We start from the raw sequence: 24,339 nt of genomic DNA, 5'->3' as shown, positions 1-24,339 counted from the left end.
CATTATTTTTTAAAATATTTAACCGTTCCGGGACTTTTCTACCACACTGTATGAATATAAGCTGTATAATGATACAAAAGTAAAAATGTCCGCTCTGCGTACTCTTACCCCGTGCGCACTCCTGCCCCCCAGTTACGCTATTGCTTTTTTAGAGTGCTTTATAGTGTATTTGTTGTTGTCAGTGATCCCACCTTTGAGCTATATTATATGAACTAAGAATAAAACAAGCAGGTCTTTGACCTAGGGATGAATTGTTTCATAGCTAAGTACAAGTAATGTGTAGCGATCTGCTTACACATTAATCTAAGTTATTCCTAAAACACACTGTGTAGTTTCAGTAAATAATATATGAAACAATAAAGATTTCTGATTTCTATAACCATAGGAAATAGTTAATTATTAAAAATTTTTTGTAAAGAATAATAATGTTTAAAAATCAACGTTTTCTCAGCCTAGTATCGAGCAGTTTGTGGTAACTGGAGGACCAACCTTTCTTGTCTTACTTCTATCTTCTCAATCAAACTGTATCACGAAAAACTGCATTCTATGGAAAAAATTAAATGAAGGACAGCACTGAAACTTGTGATGATATGAGATTTTAAAACCAAAATACATGAATTTGATCACAAATACTTTATTGAACGTACATTCAGATGCTAATTATATCAATAATATTACATATCTACAAAATATTACTACAGTTACATTTACAAAAAACTGTTATGAACACATGAAACAACTATATTTAATTTATGGTACAAGCTAGCCTCGGGATGGTTTAATTGACAGAATATTATTCTTAACATCATTACGTATGCAAACTACAAGGCTACCAACAGTTAGAGAAAATGCAACAGCTGTTCAATGTTTACACTTTTCAAACCTATACAACCCCAAATAAATAATTGTTTTCTACCTCATTATTAGCTGGTCGGTACTAATATGTATAAAAATAAGGATACATATATAAATAACAGACACATAAAAGCTTTATAAAATGTTCAGCAATTTAGATTTTTAAATAATTTACTTTTATAATTCCTATATTTATAAAGTAAATTGAATGATTACAAGAAAACTAAAAAATGGAGAATATAAAGAATTTCACTACAGTAATTGCAAACTTATTAGGAACAGTAATCAATCAAAAACAATATTATGATTTTTGTGTACTACTTATGAAGTGCTGTGTACTAAAGGTTAGATGTAGGCATATGCATTCAACCAATGGTAAAAATTTCCCAAATATTATTTTTCATTACAAGGAGGAAGACGGAAAGTAAATAAAGATACGTCTTATAACACTTAAAACATATATTTACGCTTATACTGTTACTCAAAAGACGGTAAATATACAAAAGATGGTAAGTGGTGATCGATATTCGCCTATTGGGTCTGATGATGATTGGAGTGTGAAATCGATCACCACTTACCATCTTTTGTATATTTACTGTCTTGTGAGCAACAGTATAAGCGTAAATATATGTTTTAAGTGTTATAAGACGTATCTTTATTTAATTTCCGTAAATTTAATAACACGTACAATGCTGATCAAGAAGTTATTTAAGGAGGAAGAGTGGCTACATGTGTCATTCAGGTTTTATGAATAAAAGGCATAAGCAAGCTCGTAAAACAAGAACCCAATATACATCTATGAACTATTTTATTTAACACAGCAAAAATATTCCATAAAAAAATTGAAAATGTAAAATAGGCAATTCGGTTTTGTTAATGTACATTGTACAGCCTTGTCACAGTACTCACACTTCTGTTATTTGCTGATAAAACAAGGCATACTATGAGCAGAAGTCCAATATAATTTTGACTGAAAACAGAAATAAAAGAAAAACTAAAGAAATGTTTGAGGTTTGTGCACTTACAATAATCCCACAACTTATTTTAAAATAAATTGTTTAAGGTTAGCGAAAAGAACAATGTTTCTGATTATTGTAAATGCAAAAAATGACTACAAGTTGGCTTGTGCAACACATTCACTTTGTCCCAAAGAATGGCAGACTTAAGAAATTGTAAATGGTCTGATTCATTCATATTAGCTAAACAAGATTGAAACCATATTAGGAGATAAGAAATAAAGGGAAACAATGCACAACGTAGGTTGGTGCAGTATGGGAAAAATGTGGTTATCACTGGAGCCAAAAGTCATTCTCGACCCTAGAGACACTTCCGCCTAGTAATAGATAGAACTCATTTATAGTAAAAAAATTATAAACACTAACTTCATAAAAAACAGTAGGTAACTGTGAGATTCAAATACAAATTTTAATAATTACTTAACTAAACCTGCCATATCAATCTCTAGCTCTACATTTTACAGCAAAGGCATGTTGAATCAAGTCACAACCACAAGCTAAGTCTAAGCACCAGTCAACACAAACTGGTTTAAGTACACTTAGCTATTACTCATCTCTAGCAACTAACAACTTGAACACAAGGTTGTATACTAATGGTACATCATACTTTCTCCTTCTGGATAGCTCTGAATAGAAGTAATTGTGATTAAACTTGTAGAATAAGGTAAAAACATTTAGAATAGTATATTTCATAACTAGTACCTCAAGTGGCATTTTATAATGCAATTTCATGGCAATTTTGGCTTTGCCTCACACAAAAACACCGCCTTGCATGTGAGAGTTATTTTCATGTACGAGGCTATGCCAAGAACGAGAATAATTGGAGCAAGTGTCAGAAAATCACTTTTGGTACAAGTTATGAACTTTTCATCACAACGCAAAATGCTCACACACAAAATAACAGACCTCAATAAAATTTAAACTATTAAATTTTCTAATTCTGATTATTTTATTAAAAAAAAAAAAAACTAAAAGGTTCTAGCAAACCTACTTAACAACTAGAAAATTAGAAGTTTGACTACAAGCTTAAACATAGCAAAATTAGTGTATGCATATTTAAGGTCATGTATTCAACAATAAAAACAGCTGATTTCAATAATAGAAATGAATTGTAAACCAACAATAGCATGTGTAGTGGTGATGTGTCTTCTAATATGTTCTATATGTTTGATTAATACTATATGTTATGTTTAATAAGTTCACTAAGTTTTTGTTTGCATGCATTGTTATTTAAGTTTAATTTCATAATACACTTATTTTACTTAACACAACTTTTATTTAATATGTAACAAGTGGGCAAATGGAGAATTGATTGAGAGCAAGGTAATGTAAATTTAGAGCAAATGAAAATCAGCCGATTGCTTTTCCCTTGCTCTAAATTAGAGCTTGGGAATCAAATTGCCTTCTTAGATATCGGCTGTTATCGGAAATAGCTACTTTCTTTACGGTGTGATGAAATAGTATACATTACATTACTAGTTCTAAAGGTGTTTTACCGGGCGAGTGTTGTCGTTCCTGCGCGAGACGAAGTTGAGTGTAGGATTCTATACGAGTCCAGTAAACACATTTTGGACGAGTTAAGTACAATGTTTTTCGCCACAATACTCTAAGCTAACCTATTAAAAAAATGTACAAATCCGTTATATATTCCCACTGACTAAAGGACTAACAATCATTACTCATAAACTCCTTACATATGTTTTTGTTTATAACCACTCACTGCCAATTATAATCAGCTGGTGTCCAGTAAAAACTCATTACAGTACAGTAGTAAGTAATGAACCCCTTTTGATTAAGCAGCCTGCAAACAGCTGTTTTCCGGACTAAATCCTTGCGTGGAAAGTTTGTTTAAACAGAGTAAGTTAGTGTGTCAAAAACTCTGTTACATGAAAACATGAATGAGTTCCAATTTCAGATAAAGTGATAAAGTCTTGTACATGTTTTACACATAACAAATTACTTTGCTTAATTATTCAAATCCTATTATTGTGATTTTACCATCCTTGTGCCTCTCTCAGATTTAGGTATCTATCTATATATTAATAGGCAAGCATGTTTCTTTAAAACCTTTTTTCTCAGCTCGTGTGCATCGTAGGGAAAATCTACGCATACCGTTAGAAAGCTATTTTCCTGTAGGTGTGCAGAATCCCTTTATAAATTTAAATAGGCTCAAAGATAAGCGCAAAAAATGAGTTTAAAAATTTGAAAAAATTTACATGGATCTTATGCGTTGCCATGCTGGTGACGAAATAACAACGAAATATAAACAGAAAATCAAAACAAATGGAAGAAACTCCAATCACATGTTTTATTTACAGTGTGGGGTGAAACATTAACATAAGTGAGTGTAGGAACATATAGGTATAAGTGAGTACATTACATATTTTTGGTCGAGTTTCGACCACTGGACATTACTCGTTTAGTTTAATATAATGCTTGTATGTAAAATAAACATAAGCTGGTGGACCGAAGCTTCTATGCATCAAAGGAGGTAACAAAGGATTTCCTCTATTTCGGGGGTATTAAAGATATAATTTAATATTGATGCATTTGAGTAGACGAATTACAAATAAATAAAAAATATTGAAACCTGTAATATATAAGAACAAGAACCAAATATATAAGAAACCTAAGGCAATAGTGTTAGAATCAAACATTTACTATCTTACTGTTTAAAAGGTAAAAAAGACCCTCTATACTCAGTAATTAATTTATGAAATTGAGATTTCTGATTCATGGCTAGTTTGAAACGAAACTTAAAGCTACGCGCGCACTACGGCGGCACGGCACAGACGGGCGGTTCGGCACGGACGGCTTTTTTAAGATGGGGTGTGCGCACTAGGGCGGCACGGCACGGACGGACGGGACGGGACATCCGCAATTTAGGACAGTTGACAGTCTGCAAGCTAAAACTTATGAGTAAAGATGGATGTAGATAAAGTGGTGATAGGAGGTTTAATTTTAGCAGAGGAAGAGGAGACAAGAAGGCGGAAGCAAAGGTTTTGGATGAACCACATACAAATGAAAAGACTGAGTTTTGGAGAGTTCCACACCTCGTTTCCTGATCTTGTAGAGAATATTGTGTAACACCAAAAAAACCTACCTGATTGTTTCATAATAGATCATATTTCTGCCTATATATTTTCACGCCGAGCGTAATTAAAATATTCCGGATGTCGCATGTCGTACAGTTTCGGATATTTCTCAACCAGAACAATCAACTTACTAACATCTATGTTTACAACACACGAAAACATTGCGACTTTGACAGAGACCAGTTGAGAATGGCAGAAGTCCCGTGCCGCCTGACCGGTCGGTGTGCAGTGCTCCCGGTCGGTACGGGCGGTACGGCAGCTCGGAAATGTCCTAGAGTTCTGTCTCCCGGACTTTTTAACAAACGGCGGAAGCTGCCGAACGTCCGTTGCCGGCCGTCCCGCCGTAGTGGGCGCACTCATATTACGTTCAATGTTATTAACTTTTAAAAATTGCCGTGCCGGCCGCCTGTCCGTGCCGTGCCGCCGTAGTGCGCGAGCAGCTTAACACTTCAATAAACCATAAACTCATGAGAATCAATCAGTGTTCATGAAAATAAAGGATTCACATCACAGGACACAGGTGTGCTTTTGTTCGTAATTGAAAACTCACAAAGCGATAGGCTAACAAACATACTACCCTATGCAATATGCTCTGTACTAAACACAGTTTATATTCATTCATACACTGTGCCACACACAACAGAGGCAAAGCAACATGTTTAAGTATTGGTGGGTTTTCTACCTAAAAACAAGATTCAGGCACAGTTCTAGATCAAGCGTCTTACCTTTTTTTGTAAGATGAGCATTAACAACATAATGTTGATGTATCATTTACTCTTTGTCTTCACATACATATATTTACAAAAAGATACTATGTCATATAAAATCTGTCGATATGTTTCATAGTTATAAATAAAATGTAAGCATTACATCAAGGTTTACATACACTTTTATTGTTCTTAGGTTTAAAAGTAACTTAAATCAAAGAAAACACAATCATTTTTATTTTGAGTCCTGTTCAATTAAGAATTTAATCAAAACCATTAAATTCCTAAAAATACAGTTTTTATAGGTGCTTAGTTATTAAAAATACATTGTTAAATAAATATTTATCAATGATTTTGAAGCTCATATTTTATTTGACTGCAGTGCTCACAATTATTGTTCCTACTTAACTTTTATTATCTATTATTTTGTTTCATGGACCAGTAGCAAAATAAAGAGAAGGCACTTCTAAAGTTAACCAAACGTTTGTCTAGAGGTGCCAAGTGAAGAAGTAGCTACCGTACCGTATGTCGAGTACTACATGCAATACTCTACTTGAGCTTAATGTCTTGCCAAAAAACTCAGTGGCCTAAGTTATTGAAAGAAGATACTGTATTCATTTCCCTAATGACTAAGTAAATTTTACTTGGAAATGTTCTTGAGACAAAATAATTATTGTTTATATTCAATTTAATCATACAGCAAACCAGAATACTGGTGAGTGGTGACCCTGATGAGACACATATAGCATTGACAATACGACCACTTGCATATATTTTTCGATGTACCATGGTAAGCGTGATAGCAACTAACAAGTTTTATTTATATATTTCAGTCATCATTTTACATATCATAAACAACGCTCTCAGCGATAAGGATATCATTTTTAGAGTTTTGTTTCTACAAGAGGTATGGTATATATACAATATTAAGACCCAATGGGTTTTCGGTAAAAAAAAAAAAAAAAAATACCTATTGATTTGGCATGAACAACATCAAAATGAGTTTTTACAGAACAATGATGTGTTCTTTAGAGATTCTGACTATTTGCTAACGAAACTGCTGATTAACAAGATCGGTACAGCTTAATCACTCATGTAGTTGTTAGGTATTCAATTAAGTTTTTTTTCTCTTATCTAATGATGATAAAATACTTAATGTATAATACTTATAAATATCCAAAAGTGGATTTAATGTGTAACAATAGATAAAATACCATGATATTGAACAATGTTTCAGGAAGATACATATAAATCATTAGGTAAAAGATTTTTTGTTAAATATACGCAACACTATCTTAAAACTAACGAAAGACATAACAAACACATAATAATGTGTTCCCATACATTCATAAGGAAAGCTGTATTAAGGAGAAGATATATATATATATATAAATAACACTTAAAAGTAAAAATTACGAGGTAATAAAGTATATACGTAACACTGGGTATCTTAAAAGAATCAAATAACTTTGGATTTGTAAATTTGATATCACATAGGTAAGGAATACAAAACTTAACTTAAACGGCAATAAGTCGACTTTTACACTTGGACTTTTTCCACCTTTCTTCGAGTTTTACATTTTCTGAAACGATATGATCCATAGTAACAGTTTGTTTGTTACCAACTTTTTCAACAACTTTTCTCGGATCGAGATTTGCCCCAAAGTTTTGAACCCCTTTGGCTAATTTTGAAAAAGGGGATAAAACTGTGGACGGGCTAGTTAGGACAGTTGTAGCTGTCGCTCTTATTGATTTGATCGCATTTTCACTCTGAGAAGCAGAAATGCCCAAGGACAGCTCCTTTTGGGAGCTTCCTCGATCCCCATCCACAGCTAAGTGATCAACATCTGATCTTTTATCATTGTTAGAATCAACTTCACCAGAGGAATGTGAAAGCTTTCTTGATTTATCCAACACTTCATTGGTGGACAATCTCTGTTGATCTTTGTTCTCTAGAGGCAAATCTTTAGGAGGTTCCATTTTTATTTTCTCTTTCTCAACAACTATACCGGGTGTACCTTGTTCCCCCTTTTGACTTATTCTGGACACATCGATGTTGTTATCCGTCACAGAATGTTGGAGAGGATACTTTTTAATGTTGACATCTTTATGAACGATCTGTTTGAGAGATTCTTCAGTGATGTTAGGAGCGTGCTGGGTCATTTCTACAGGTTTGATGTCTGCATTACTCATGACAATGCCTACATTGGGTATGAAGGCTTCAGTAGATTTTTGACGTCCAAGTTTGTCATCAGCTTTTCCAACGACAACGTCATCGTCGTCATCATCATCTTCGGTACACTCTTTGGCCTGTTCCACACCCAGAGTGAATGTGGCTTTAGCCTCAGTTTGCTAAACACAATGAAAAATGTGGTTAAAATACAAGTTGTTTAGAATAGTAATACATCATTTACTTTCTCTGTGATTGAAATACCATGTTAAAAGCAGTAGGCTATTTAAAAGTATCATTATGTGGGAAGGAAATATTTTTATTTTAAAATCTTAACAGGAAAAAATTACAACAATTGTATTCCATAGCACTCAAAATACAATCAAATCATACATTAATTATTTTTAGCAAATTTCCCAAATAGTGCAAGCAAATAAGTCCAAATAAGGAAAAATAGAGGAACAAATCTATGTATTCCCAATTTTTTCAAAAATGTGTCGGGGAGGGTCCCCTAATGAATATATGATAGGTGAGAATAAAATCACCCTGCCGCTCTCTGGTGGTGGGAGGTGTAAATGCCCCAATTTGCGGTTTTTTGCTTATAACTTGAAAACAGCGTGTCGTAGCTTAAATTGTTCAATGTAAAAGTTAAAGCTTATTAAATTTGCTACAACTTTGATCGTATACATTATTAGTGAAAGACGCATAGTTTCTGAGATATCCGCGCTCAAAAAAATATAACGTTCGAAAAAAGATTTTCATCCCACATTTATCGTTAAAATCTTATTTGTTTCTCCTTCCTTGTTATTTTTTAGAAATATTGACGTAAAGAAGGTTGTAGAGAATTAAATTTACTTCAATAATATATACAAATATGTAAATAGATAAGATGTAGGTATAAAGTTGCAGCGTTTTTAAGATTAAAAGAGAAAATCATGAATTACAGAAATAGTTACAAAGTTTTGATTTTTTATCATTGCACGATTTGTATGGTTTCAGATGATTGTTTAGGCCTGATGATTGTTTAGGTATAAGTATATTTAAGGAAAAAAAATTTAATAGCTATGTAAATAACAATTTGACAAGAAATAAAAAGGTTATCTATTTATTTTGATGATCCAAGTTAAAACAATTAAAACATACAAAATAAATTCATATTTAATTATAGAACTAATGTTGACTGAGCCTACTGAATGTGAATCCAGGCGTGGATGCAGAAAAAATGGCATCCACTGTTCCCAGGTATGTACCTGCGAGGGAGCTTGCCTGAACCATGCAACAACAATGTGAAGATGATGAGGAAGAAGACAATGAAAAGGATAAGATCAATCTTTATCATGACATGAATTTGTGATGTATTTCTCAGTGGCAAGAACTAGAATATTTAATTATAGAACTAATGTTACCTTAGCCTTTATTTTTGCAAGAACAAAGGCTCAGTCAACATTAGTTCTATAATTAAGTATGAATTTGTTTTGTATTTTTTAATTGTTTGATCTTGGATCATCGTAATAAATAGATAACCTTTTTATTTTGTCAAATTGTTATTTACATAACTATTACCAATTTTTACCTTAAATAAACTTATATTCGGCCTAAACAATTATCAGAAACCATACAAATCGTGCAATGATAAAAAATCAAAACTCTGCAACTATTTATGTATTTCATGATTTTCTCCTTTAATCTTAAAAACGCTGTAACTTTATACCTACATCTTATCTATTTACATATTTGTATATATTATTAAAGTAAATTTAATTCTCTACAACCTTCTTTCCGTCAATATTTCTGAAAAATAACACAGAAGGAGGAACAAATAAGTTCAAACAAAAAATGTGAGATAAAAATCTTTTTTCGAACGTTATATTTTTTTGAGCGCGGATATCTCAGAAACTATGCGTCTTTCACTAATAATGTATACGATCAAAGTTGTAGCAAATTTAATAAGCTTTAACTTTTACATTGAACAATTTAAGCTACGACACGCTGTTTTCAAGTTATAAGCAAAAAACCGCAAATTGGGGCATTTACACCTCCCACCACCAGAGAGCGGTAGGGTGATTTTATTCTCACCTATCATATATTCATTAGGGGACCCTCCCCGACACATTTTTGAAAAAATTGGGAATACATAGATTTGTTCCTCTATTTTTCCTAATTTGCTTGGGCTAAAAAAGGGAACTGCTATTACCATACTGTAGGTGAGAGTTAAGCAGTCCTCTGAGCCAGAGCAATATGCAGCAATACCCCTTAAGAAAAAAATATTTTGGCCTATAAAAAATTATAAGTTTCTCAAAGCTAGATCCTTGCAAAATCTTATCTGCTAGCAAAGTTAAAAATTGTTTATGTTTTACAAAGTTGAAATAACAATTATCATAGGTCTTTTGAAAATACATTGTTATCATTAGATTGTCTATTTATTGTCATGTCATAAATAATATTTACATTATATTTACAGTATATTATCTACTTCATTAACTTATATCTGTAAGTTTCAACTCAAAGTTAGGCTAAACTTTGAATAAGGATTTCTTTGAACTTTTAAAATTTAAGGTAAGAAAGAGATTTAGTGAAAATGCCACCCAACTGTTCATCAGACCTACAGTATTGGAGTGCAAACAGGCCTTCATGAAATTGTTCACTTATGAAGTAATAGCGTACATCAATGAGTTTGCTTCTGTGGTTCATTTGACCAGATTGAATCATTTTCATTGTGCTTTGATTGTCGTGTTATTTTCACTGGCTTGTTAGTTAGTTAACTAATTAGTGTTTTCAAATATTTTAGATCCTTGCAGCATTCAGAAGCGGAGATATATTCTGCTTCTGCTGTCAAAAGTGCTAAAATGAGCTGTTTTCATGACCATATCACAGGTCCACTTGCGAACATGATTACATATCCACTTGTACTTTTAGCGAATTTCCCATATAGGGAATAAGCTATTACCGTAGTACTCATGGTAAGACCTGGACGCGGGACCGATTTTTTTTTTCGTTTTGAGGTCCCTAGAGGCCAAAAACACCATCCGTTCAAATTCATATATATATATATATTTATATATTTATATATTTATATATTTATATATATATATATATATGTGTCCGTCAGCACGATAACTCGAGCAAAAATGATCCGATTTGGATGAAATTTGGTACAAATGTGTAAACGTACGTTTATTTGAACGAGTTCGCGATCCAGCATGATCGGACCATGGGAACGGGGGTTTACGGGGGTTTTTATGGGGTAAAAATAGGTTTTTCCTATTTTTGACCCAAAAAACATAAAATTTAGCAATTTCTTTCCAAACCATTTTGTAGAGCTTAAAAAAACAAATAATTTAGTATATTGAAGCGTTATTATGTGTCTAATAGTTACGGAGAAAATTCCAAAAAATTGTAAATTTAAAATTCCCATGTTATTCTTATGGGGAATAAGTAAACTGTTGTAGTTTGCTTGTTTGTGAACATATTTTGATCAAATTTGGAAAATGTTTTTATTTCTCACTACCTATTCACATTTTACAAAAAAAAAAATGTTTTACCCTCCTTGATGCAGCAAACCTAAGTACTTGTTAAACTAATTCTATTTAAATCAAGAATAAATGTTATATTTTTAAGTAGACATTTCAGTGTAAATCCAATCAGTCAAATGGAAATTCGCTTAGTCTGCAGGTTTGCTGCGGCGGGGGTATTTATGTCTTGAGTGTCTCCTGCAAAATCAGAATCACAATAAGCATTCAGCTCAATTTTGTCACACTTAACTTCTTTGCAATTTTTCATATTGAATCTACCAGAAAATTGTTTTGCGTACTTTTCTTGACTGTTTGAAATTCCATCCCTGTTACATTTGTTCTACATCCCTAAACTTTTGTATTCGGACTTATCGTCCATCTCAAATTCATCTTCAAGTTGTGTAGTAGGTTTGCTATTTTTTCATCATTTTTACTAATCAAAATGCCATCATCTACGTATATTGCTAAGTACAGGTCGTTTTCAAGGTTCTTAAAAATACACTGATCTGACTTCAGTTGTGTCGTTTCTTCACTTTTAAGAAATTAAGTAAATTTCATGTTCCACAAGCATTGTGCCTGTTTTAAACCATACAATGATTTATTTAGTTTACAGAGTTGACCTTCTGGTATGAACTTATATACACATCTTCTTCCATTATACCATACAGAAATGATGTTTTTATGTCAAATGTTTGTATATGAATGTTTTCTTGTGCTGCTATATCAAGACAAGAAGTAATCTTAGAGAAGTAACTGTCCACTACAGGACGGAATATATCTTTGAAATCTATTTTCCATTTTCACAAAAAAATTATATTTTTGGTTTCTTATTACAGGTTCTTCTTCATCAATTTGTTCAATTTCTTCTTGCTTTAGGTCTTCTGGTTCCTGTTTGCGTTCTTCTTCATTTTCAGGTAGTCTCTTCTTCTTCTAGTTCTTCACTTTCATCTAGTTCAGCTTCTTCTTTAACATCTTGTCGATCATCAATTTTAGGTTTAGTAGTAAAGCACACTGTTCTTTATAAAAACCACATTTCTTGAAATGATTATCTTTCTTTTCTCTTGGTCCCACATTCGGTATCCATTTAAGGCATAACTAACAAATATTACTTTCTTGCTTCTTTTGTTGACCTAGCGACTTTTACATTAAAACAAATTATTATCAACACAAAATTACAAAATAAAATGCTTTCCATGATAGATGCCTATTTTACTGTTCACCACTTTATTCTTCATTGTTGCATTGGGTTACTAATAAGATTGACTCAAACATCTGGTCTTCTTCTATTATAGGCAGGCTTAACTACCAATTTTATTTAACCTTATTGTTGATTTTTATATCACTAGTACTGTTATGATATCACTTATCAATTTACATGGAATATCACATCTATCTTTTTCCTTCCACCATGGGCTAATACTGTACTGTAATATATATATATATTCAATATTCATATAGGCCCCTATGTGTCTTTCTTTATTATTATTTATTTATAGATGAATTCACGAACCAGAATGATTGGACAATAGGAATGGGATTTTATGGGGTGAAAATTTGTTTTTCTCAAGTCTGGCTCTCAAAATATAGAATTTCCCAACTTCTCTTTCAACCATTTTGGGAAGAAACCAATAATTTAGTAGTATGCCTACCTTTATTTGTGTTTGTACAGGGTGCGGCAAAAAACCGGATCATTTTCTGCAGAGCACTGTTCAGCGACAGGTCGTCTGAGAGTGGTGGGAGTAGGCTCGTTGGAAAGCCTACACAATGCCATTTCTAGTAGTCATAGAGCATTGGTCGCCTGAGCTACGTGCTGTTGTTATGGAGTTATTTTAAAAAAGTATTGAACTCATTCGTTGCAAATCAGCGGCATCGGCAGTTTCATGCATTCTTTCAATTCAGGCGACATGGACAAGTTCTGTTGCGTATCACAATAATGCGGTGGGTTACTAACTTTAGAACAACGGCTTCTGCATTGAAAATAAAGCTGAAAGACCGTCCAAAGTCAGGACGGATGCCAGACAACTAACATTTGATAGAGTTCGTGCTGCTGTGGAAGACAGTCCTCGTAGGACCGCCAGAAAATAAGCGGCTGCCCGAACATGTCTGACTGCTCAGTTAAACGAATTTTGAGGTTAATTTTCATCCCTACAGATTAATTAGAATAATAATCTGTTTAATTGTGTCATCCATACAGATTATCACGACGGTACCTCTCCATGTCGACCTAATAGAATAAAAGCACAAATTGCCACTGAGCTGCAATGACTGATTTACTACATTTAAAAAACGACTGGATAACAACCGCACGTAGCTCAGGCGACCACTGCTCTATGACTACAAGAAATGGCATTGTATAGGCTATCCAACGAGCCTACTCCCACCACTCTCAGACGACCTGTCGCTGAACAGTGCTCTGCAGAAAATTATCCTGTTTTTTGCCGCACCCTGTACAACTATTGGTTAAGGAGAAAATCATAAAATTAAAAAAAATTTCAATATAAAACGAGGTGTTAGCCCGTCCTACGTACGGGAATTCAGTAGTCAGTTAAAACCGTGTACAATTCAGATCAGCTAGTTTACACATATAAAGACAAAGTTTCTTGCAGTTTTAATGTGAAAAATCATCTTGTAAACAAATGTTGTGTGACCAAATATGTTTTTATTCCATCATAGGCCTATACGATATGCATTTTAAATCCGATAATTTTACAATAAAACAGCAATTCTGCAATTTTTACGATGTGAAAACATTGAAGTGAGATTTGCAGCCGATTCGCACAGACGCACGCTGATTATAAGTAGCCTACAGTAGAGAGAGTAATAGTCAATTGAGAAGTGACTTAGTCACCGATACCACCTTCCATAGCATACCTGCCTCTTCCATAATTAATTATTATCACCACAATACAACTACTATACACAATTTCCAGTAGGTCTGATAGAAACGACCTAAAAAAAAACAATAATATCCAATAAAATTCAAAGTACACATAAATCGTCACACCTATCCTTTATATCAATTTCACTGCATTAATTGCTAAATAAATAAGTGTAAACAAAGAAAAGTAAAAACAATAACAGTTTGTTTTGAAACAACTGTTTGGTCAAATAACATTCATTTGAAAAAAATAACTCACGATTACTAAAAGAACTGGTCACATGTAGCAGGAATATAAAAAGTAAACACGCTAGTAAAGCTAATGACGTAATTGTCAATGTTTATTATCCATACCGTTATAAGTTCTATCCTTAATAATTACCCACTCTCATTGAATAGGTGTGCATCGTAATTTCCCATATTAGTTAATTTAAACTACAATATAGGCTATTCATAGTTGAAATAAAAGTGATATTTTCACGTTTGGGGGCGATGATAGGCACCCCCAAACGTAACCACACTGAACACGATTTCATAAAAGGATGGTTTGTCTAATTGCAGTATCCTAGGTCAATGTTAACGTTGTGTTCAATCTTTGTATAAAACTCGGTTAAGGTTGTAGTGGTAATTTAAAATCGTGATTCCTGATTATTCTTGATCTTCTTTTTATGACACCAATATTTCCGGGCCTAATCCAAACAAAGTTAAAGCAGACAAACATTAATTGTAAACAAAATACTACCATGAAGAATTAAAACATGTAAACATTGTTATTTTTCTATTCTTTCTTTGAAAAGTGGAATAGTAAAATAATTTGCATTTATCCTTTTTTATTAAGACTCGTGTACAGAGCCTCGATTTTTACTGTGGTTTAATTAATTTTGGTCTAAACTATTTTAAACTGTGGTCTAATTATCTCTACTAATCTTACTTATTTCCTATAATCAATGACAAAATAAGAGTAAATCAAATATAACCTCATAGTTCCATAGTTTATATTTAACCAGCTGTTAGTTAAAACAAATTATATTGCTCTAAAACAAATCGAAGATTACAAAGATTGCTTTAAAAAATAATTTGAACATCCTAGTATTTTACTATGTATAATTTAATTAATCTGTCATCCTCTTACAGAAGAATTGAACGTATCAATGATAAGCATTACACATAGTATAAATAAGTCAACCCTAAGTATGTCTTTACATTTTTATCCAAATGGTGAATTTGTGACACAAAAGCTGAATGTTTACAGCTGTTATGTTAAGCAAATTATTTTATGCCAAAAGCTAGTTTAGAATCTTAGCGTCGGCTGCTAGACTTTTTAAAAATTAAAACTTAATTTCTAAAAAACTGGGACCCTAAACTAAATTTATGGCTTCGACATTCCCTAGTTCTCAAAATTATCTTTCTTTCAACACAAAAATCATGAAAATCCGTCGAGTGGTTGATTCAGAATCGTGAAATAAAAAAACACTGTTTCGTTTTAATATTATAGATGTTGATGTTATTCTTAGTCACTTTGAAGACGTAAACAGGTCACTTTACACCTGTTGTGATTTAAACGGGTGGCCTGGTATTATTAGTACTGATAAAAAAAATACTCATACTGGATAAAATGTAGGCCTATCTATTTTTATTGAAATAACTAAAAGTAAACTCCTTTATATAAATTGTAATGATCAACTACAAAAGTAAAATGTAAACATTGAAAACAATAAACATCTGTCTTGACCTTATTTTTGAAATTATACATATTAACTAAACCATATGTAGTCAAGATAGACTAAAGGATATGACAGTCTTTCCCACTAATTGAGAGAACAATCTGTTCCAACTGGTAGTCTCTAAGGGGATGCGGAATACTATCCCCCGGAAAACTACCCCCCCAGGTGAAACATGACGTCACTAAATCTGGTAACAAACCAATATGGAAGCCGTGTCCGCGACTGGAATACTACCCCCTCTAGACAAATCATGCTATGTAATTTTAATTTTAATTCGAGTAATTCCATTGGATAATAGAAAAGGCATGTGGTGAATATAAAACAGATTTTCAAAATGTTACAGCAAGTTTGATTGGATCTGGACGTGTTCGAGAGTGTGAGGAGTGACACTGTTGATGTCTGGAAGGTCGATTACCAGTTTGTAATTGATAATGCTTAGCTTTATGTGGAACTTTATTCACATCGTCACATACATTGAAATTTGCATTACTATTACTATTGCTATTACTATTGCTTATTACTATTACTATTGTTGGTTATTTGAATGTGAACGTTTAGAAAGTTCCCTGGATTCAATTTTTGATGCATTGAGGGCGATTGCTCTGGTTAGGATTCCTTCAAAAGTAGTTTCAGTTGACTGTAGAATTTATTCTCGTAACCAGTCATCTCGCAAACCTCGAATAAACTGGGCTCCCAGGAAAACTTCGGCAATTGAAACTGTCTGGTCACATGAACACTTGAAAGAAAATTCACACTCAGCAATAACACGTTGTAGGGAAGCCACAAATTCTGTTATTGATTGGTATTCTTTTTGAAATACATTAAGAAAATAGGGATGAGATACTACAACATTCTTCTTAGGAATCAATAACTGCTTGAATGCTGTGATAAGCTCATGCTAGTTTAGACTTTTCATTTGTTTCTTGGGGCCCAGAAAAGAATTAAAATTGTTATAGTGATCACTGCCGATAGAGATGCACAAAACTTGTCCAATCTTATTCGAGTCCGTTAGACCTTTCATGGTGTAAGAGTTTTTAAAGCGTTCTAGGTAACATGACAAATTTTCTTACGTTGGATCATAGTTTTCAAAAGGAGCCACATTTGAGTAGTTGACCCGAGGTATCTCAGTCTGTTGATCATTCTTTTTTTAAGATAGTTTCTAGTAGGTACTTCTTTAATAAATTTGTTCTGGTTTTCTTGCTGTTGTCTTTGTTGTTCTTGAAAGATAGTAAGGAATTGATTAAACTGATCTTCATTCATTTTGAATAGAAAATAATTTGAGCACAACTTCTGAAAAATTTAGTAATCTTACATGTAATAATTCAGTTTTTCCTTTGTCGCCAAATAATTGTTGTGACTCAAATGGATAGCCTGGTATTATTAGTACTGATAAATACTCACACTGGATAAAATGTATCTATTTTAATTGAAATAACTAAAAGTAAACTCCTTTATATAAACTGTAAGGATTAACTACAAAAGTAAAATGTAAACATTGAAAACAATAAACACCTGTCTTGACCTTATTTGAAATTATACATATTAACTAAACCATATGAAGTCAAGATAGACTAAAGGCTTTGACAACACCCAGGCGATGAAACATACTACTAAATAATCAACTTGATTGATAATATTGAAACCTGAATGGGGAACGTAAATCACTCTTTATGTTATAGATCTACAATCAACTAATTTGCCTTCTATAGTTACACATTTAATTTTAGCAAATTTCCCAAATAGCAGCTCCGTCCTTAGGGTGGAGCGGCCGCTCCAGGCCTCGCGCCGGAGAAGGCCTGCCCGGCGAGGCCTACCCGGCGAGGCCTTACTATCGCTAGAAATAAGTTAATGTTTTGGAATGAAAATAAAAAAATAAAGGACAGACAGATACATGTGCCTAAAATATGTCTTATTTATTATGAATTAGCCTATATCAATTGTTGTATCGATTAAAAACCTACGAACGACATTTAAAACACAAAAGAATATCAAACAACGTTTGACAGCTCGGCGGCGTTGACGGAACCCGAGCCTCGCGGCAGCCACCGAGCCACCCCGGTGAATGTGAGTGAGTCATACGCTTACTCTTACTGGTGCCATTAAAGTTCTATTGCATGATTAATTAAGTTCAATTTATTTACAGATGTAAATGTTTACTGGATTGAATGGATAATCAGCGGGTATTTACTCAGGGGAGGTATAAAAGAGCCTACGATGACAGCTGTGGGCTTCTTATTAGCTGAGGGAACGCCAATACCGTAACAATACGGGTTTAAGACATCGGTTTCCGTGGTCTAGTGGTTAGCGTGCCGGGCTGATATGCTAAAGGTACCGGGTTCAAATCCCGCTCGTAACTTTAACATTTTGACTAAGATTTTTTCATTATCAGCAAGTTTGATTGGATTGGTTCGGTTATGGCAGTTTAATTTTATTATTAAGTCATTATAAAATTTTAATTGAGCAATTTCTATTTTTATTTAATAAACAGAATTATTTTTTTATTAGTAAACTTTTGCTATATTATTTCATTATCAGCAAGTTTGGTTAGTTCGGTTAGGTTATGATAGTTTAATTTTATAATTAAAAAAATATTAAAAATAATTGAATTTGAGGCATTTATAATTTTATTTTATGAACAGAACTATTTTTGCGATTAGTAAACCTTCATTGTCAAAGTGCTCTCTACTACAGCGCTGTTCACGGAGGAATTTTGAACTAATGCCTCATTTGTACTTCCCCTAATCAGCGTGGATAAGACTGACTGTAAACTACTCGCATTTCGCAATAAACATAAACCTATAACAATATTTTTCATTAAAGTAAAAAGTAACACTGTGAATCAATTACACTGTAATGATACTACCTCTTTTAATTTATTATTAAAAACTCATTGACAATTAGGTAATATTTTTTTACCTTTAAACCCCCCATTACAGACCAACTGACGAAAACACAATAAACCTATATTGACAAAAAGTACATAAACAAGTTAGCCTATGAGCATTTACTATTTACAAAGTGACGGGACGACAATCCACAGTGAAGAGAAGTGTTCATTTTTTATTAATTATTGTAAAGAACTTCGTGGACAATATTTATGATATTCACTTTGGAATTGGAACAATAATATGTGCAATTAGCTATGATATTAACGGCCATTTACAGAGTGTAAAAGAAATGACGAATTTGCAAGTATCTCATTGACAATTATTTATGTAATATTTTTTTAACTTTAAAACACCCTTCACAGACCAACTGCCGAAAACACAATAAACCTAACTTGACAAAAAAATAAATAAACAAGATAGCCTAAGCATTTACTATTAATTATTGTCATCCCGCCACTTTGTTTAATTTACAAAGTGTTAATTCAATTCACAATCCACAGTAAAGGAGAAGTGTTAATTTTTTTTATTAATGATTGTAAAGAATTTCGTGTGCAATATTTATGATATCCACTTTGGAATTGGAACAATAATATGTGTAATTAGCAATAATATTCACGCCCATTTTCAGAGTGTAAAATATTAATTTTTTTTCGTCAAAGTACTTAAAATGACGACTTTACAAGTATAATTTTACAAAAATTTTCCGGGGGGGACCCCCAGACCCCCCCCTCAGCTGGGGGATACTTCGTACCACCCAGATCCCCCGGTGAGCTTGGTTAAACAAGGCCTCGCAATTTTATAAAGACGGCTCTGCCAAATAGGCAAATAGGGAATAAGCTATTACCATAGGTCTCATGGTAAGACCTACACCCGTTAACACGATAATTCGATCAAATATGATGTGATTACAAGTTATCTTTATTCACCTTATAACAGTCCTAATAACAAAATTTTGAAAGGTAAAAGGAAATGGTATTGCATTACAGTAGACCCTCTCTTAACCGACCTCGTATTAACCGATAATTGGATTATCCGCCTTCCATCGTAAAATATCACAGTTTGTTTTAACCGACCTTGCTTTGAGAGCAGTTCGGCTTAACCGCCGCTTTCTAGGAATCTCGGCATTTCCGCTCCCACGCTGGGCGATGAGAACCAAACCATACGCTTATCTCCACAGGATGTGACTAAGAATAAATTATTTTGCATTGATCACAGAAAATATAGCATATTGTCAGTTTGACATCATCGTTTATAGTGCGAGCACATCCTGATCTGATTTGTTATCTGTGCGGCAAATTTATAAAATCGTAAAGTGCGTTACGATTTTGAGAACTGATTATCATATCGCTAGAGTAAACAAACAATGCAACTTGTAGGGAGGGCAGGGAAGGGGGGTTAGAACTAAAGTTATTAAAATAGGAATTTTTATTGACTCTTGCCTAGTACTATAATCTATTCCACTTAAAGTAGGCCTATTTGACTTAACGGTGTTTAGTGTTTTTATGACTTTTCTATCAATAGGAAAAAAAAGGAGATAAGAGTAGTTTATCACAAGCACTTCAAAATAATGATTATATAATTCAAAATTTATAACACTTAATTATGTTATGATTTTAGGGATTGCCCGTTTTAACCGACCTTTTGAGTTATCCGACCTAGGTCCGGTCCCATTAGGGTCGGTTAAGAGGGGGTCTACTGTATACGTTTTGTCTAGGAAACGAGTCTTGAACTCTATTAAAAATCGCAATTTGCTAATCACCTTGTTAAGTCCTATTTTTTTAACTTAATTACCTTAATTCCAGAAGCAACAGCTGCTTGGTTATTTTCTGAGTGTTTTCTGCCGATCCCTAACTTGTTCAATTTACTCAATTGTTGAGACATATTTGACAATGCTTTTGTTCCTGAAATAGTAAAACATAAAAATTATTGTTTTTGTGCCCGTTTTTTTAACTAAATTTAGAGTTAACTAATTAACTTAGCAAGTCAAGTAAAATACAAATACGCTTATCTGTTCACACTAGTACAGTATTAGTTCTTTTTTTTGGAAATACACACTATCAGTGATGGATATGGGAGTGTTGCACGACAACACAATGGTATAATTCAGTGTCACAACGTCTAAAATATAATTTTTGAGCCGTCTCATGACGACCAAGACCACTATTCAACTGTAGCAACTGTCCAAAGACCAAAAGTACAGTAACTGCAATAAACATAGTCTTTCTGCAAGCTTTGGACGTCATGGGATTGGTCGTCGTGCAACAGAGTACTTTATACTCTTAAAAACTAACAAGTAGCACCACATCCAAAGCCGCTGCCAGTTGTACGACGTCCAGAGCTCCTGCATACTGAGCAAGGTTAAGTTAGCTTAGGTTCGGTTTAGGTTAGTATGCACTAGAGGCGGTAAAACAGTACTCACAATGTGCAGGCGCTCTGGACGTTGTGGGATAGCACTGAGCTATTGGACGTGGTGCAACTGGCAGCGGCTTTGGACGTGGTGCAACTGCTACTTTTTTAAGAGTAGTGCGCTGTTTCACAACGACCCATCTCATGACGTCCAGAGCTTGTAGAAAGACTATGTTAATTGCAGTTACTGTACTTTTTTGGACATGGTGAGATTTGGACGTCGTGCAAAAGTCAAATATTTTACATTGGACGGACGTCTTGACAACTCAAACATTATTAACAGCTCAAAAATTGTATTTTGGTGTCCTGACACTGACTTATATCATTGGACGTCGTAGCACTTGGATGTCGTTCAACACTACTGATGGTTATTACTGCCTAAAATCATGCTTCAATTAATGTTGCTTAATGTATGAAATCACATGTTTAAATAAATACTTTTGTTTACAGTTGATTGTTTTTGTTAAGATTTTTAATTAAAATGAATTTAATTATTGTGTTTGATTCAAAGGTTATTTTTACATATTTAACAATGGTGACGAGGAATGGAATACTAAAAACACTACCCAGCTAAAATAAATCCAAACATTTATTTGAAGCCTTAACACACCTGCACTCTTAATGTTATTCAGCTGAGTTTCTGACACATTACGAGGTAAAGAACCTGTAGGAACTGAGAGACAGTCACTGTGGTGAGTCCAAGATGGTTGTAATGTGGATTTGCGCTGCAGCTTTTCACACAGCTTGATAGGAGCTGGTGCCAGCCCTGCCACTTCCATCCCTACAGCCAATGTCTCAGCCACAGCCCTTAGTGACTCTAAAACCCACACAATATAGTAAACTTGAGCTGCAGCATATTTCCCAGATTAAGGGGGCATCATATGCCCTATGGTCACAACGTAAAATTAGCAACTTTAATGTCCCATTTGCTTATAACCCACTAGAGCTATCAACCTGCATTTTTTTTAAGGTTATAATTCATGCTTTTATATACAACTGGAACCAAAATTATTTACTTTCAATAAAATTTTTATGTATAAATATTTTTTCAAAAACATACTTTAAATTTCACTTTTTGTGTGTATAAATGGCAGTAAAATTTAAAATTTTCCTTAGGTAGACTATATTAACACTTTTACCGAAACCCCGGTCTGACAGGCCCACAAGAATGGTCACAAACGCATGTTGGCAACACTGTTTACTTGGGGGATTCTATTCCCCCAATACCTTCCACCTTTTCCTCCCCTACCACATGTAACTTTTAGCGTGCGATTCCCGCTAATCAGTTTTTTAACATTTTTAACTACTAAATTTGATATATCTTCAAAACAGTTTATGCTACATGATTCAAATTTTTACCAAGTGTTTAGAATGTTATTATCTAAATAATTAGGTAGAATTGATAATGTATGTATATTCTAAAGTAAAAAAATATTTTTTTATTTCCACAGAAAACCAATTTCTTTTTTTAAAATTACAGAATGACCCATAAAAAAGTAATAAATCAAGATACTGTTATAATTCTACCTTAATATTTAGAAGGCATTATTCCCTGCAAACTGATGATTAATGATTAAAATAAAATAATTAGAACTGAAGTTATATCAAATTTGGTTAATTACCTAAAAAAAACTAAAAAAAATATTAAGGGTGTACTTAACGAAAAAATGTACTTTTAACTATGTTTATACCTATTCTTTATGCCTATAAAACACATGGTATAAGTTTGAAAGATCTAGTGATAATGTTAAGGAAGTTAGCATTTTCACTGCCATATCCCCTTAAGACACTAAACTCAAACTACTTTTTTACTCTGATCATAGTAACTGAACTAGAACTATTTGAGGTTATGAATAGAAACATTTGCCATTTTATGTAAAAAAAAAAAAAACATTATTTTACTAGATCAGAGCTTTAGTCCAGGACCTGACTAGGGTTCTGTGTGCATGTCGTGTATAGAGAATTTTGCTTTTGCATTTCAATATAGGTGTCTTAGGAAGTGTTTTCCACTCGGGTGTCAAGTTCGCACCTGGTACGTTTACGAGCTATGACGTCATCAAAATGGCGGCCATTGATTTTTTTTAATCGTATATTTCGCAAACTATTTGTCGGATCGGAATGATTTTTTTTTTGTTGGAAAGATAATTTTAAATGCTACCTGTTTTACATTTACACATTTGTTGTATGTTTAGTACATTCTTCGTAATTTTGCAAAAACCGGTATTTTTAAATATTTTTGAGTTATTTTTGTTTGTAACGTTTTATTGATACAATTTATCAAAAACCACCAATGAAAAAAGTTGTAGAACGTTTAAAAATCTTTACAAAAATACCAAATTCGATATGTTTTACTCAAATGATTACGTCAAGAAACTAGATAAATCTCATAAAAACACCAATTTTGGCGCAAAAACGCCTATTAGTCCGGCATCTAGGGCAGTTCGCAAGTCTTATAAAGACAGTTTCGCCATTCAATGTTGATGTATGTGTCTAAATAAGTGTTTTAAACTCGGGTGTCACGTCTGCACCCACTGCAGTTTCCGGTTATGACGTCATTAAAATGGCGGAAAGGGCTATATTAAAAATAACGATATTTTACATACCATGTATCGGATCGGAATAAACTTTTTTTTGTTTGAAAGAAAAGTTTACATGCTATCTTTCTTACATTTGCACTTTTGTTTTATGTTTAGTACATTTTTCGTAATTTTGCAAAAACCTATATTTTTAAACATTTTTGTGTTATTTTTGTCGATAACGTTTTATTGATACAATATATCAGAAATAACTTAAAGACAAAGTTGTAGCACGTTAAAAGAGCTTTACAAAAATACCAAAATCGATATGCTTTACTTAAAAGATCACGTCAAGAAACTAGAAAATCGTACAAAACAACCTAATTTTGCGCAAAAACGCATATACATCCGACATCGATGACTGTGTACGAGTCATATATAGACAGTTTTACCATTCAATGTTGATGTATGTGTCTAAAGAAGTGTTTTTAACTCGGGTGTCACGTCTGGACCCACTGCAGTTTCCGGTTATGATGTCTTTAAAATTGCTACATGTTAATTTACTCAACAAC

At 33.2% G+C, this 24,339-nt stretch overlaps 1 protein-coding gene across 1 annotated transcript in view; it reads right to left on the bottom strand.

The window, feature by feature from the left end:
• Positions 1–1,463: 1,463 nt before the first annotated feature.
• LOC128997356 (phosphatidylinositide phosphatase SAC2) overlaps positions 1,464–24,339 on the bottom strand; it is a 124,538-nt gene continuing 101,662 nt past the window's right edge. The window contains exons 19-21 of the mRNA XM_054422997.1: positions 21,862–22,068; positions 20,637–20,746; positions 1,464–8,025 (exon numbers count right to left, since the gene is read on the bottom strand). Of these exons, the coding sequence (XP_054278972.1) occupies positions 7,192–8,025; positions 20,637–20,746; positions 21,862–22,068 (1,151 nt within the window). The 3' untranslated portion in view covers positions 1,464–7,191. The remainder of the gene's footprint in view (positions 8,026–20,636; positions 20,747–21,861; positions 22,069–24,339) is intronic.

This window comes from Macrosteles quadrilineatus, unplaced genomic scaffold (genome assembly GCF_028750875.1).
Source record: "Macrosteles quadrilineatus isolate MER2022 unplaced genomic scaffold, UCM_ALF_1.0 Scaffold_1__1_contigs__length_201487025, whole genome shotgun sequence".
Lineage (NCBI taxonomy): Eukaryota > Metazoa > Arthropoda > Insecta > Hemiptera > Cicadellidae > Macrosteles > Macrosteles quadrilineatus.
This window is presented reverse-complemented; position numbering and strand designations above follow the sequence as displayed.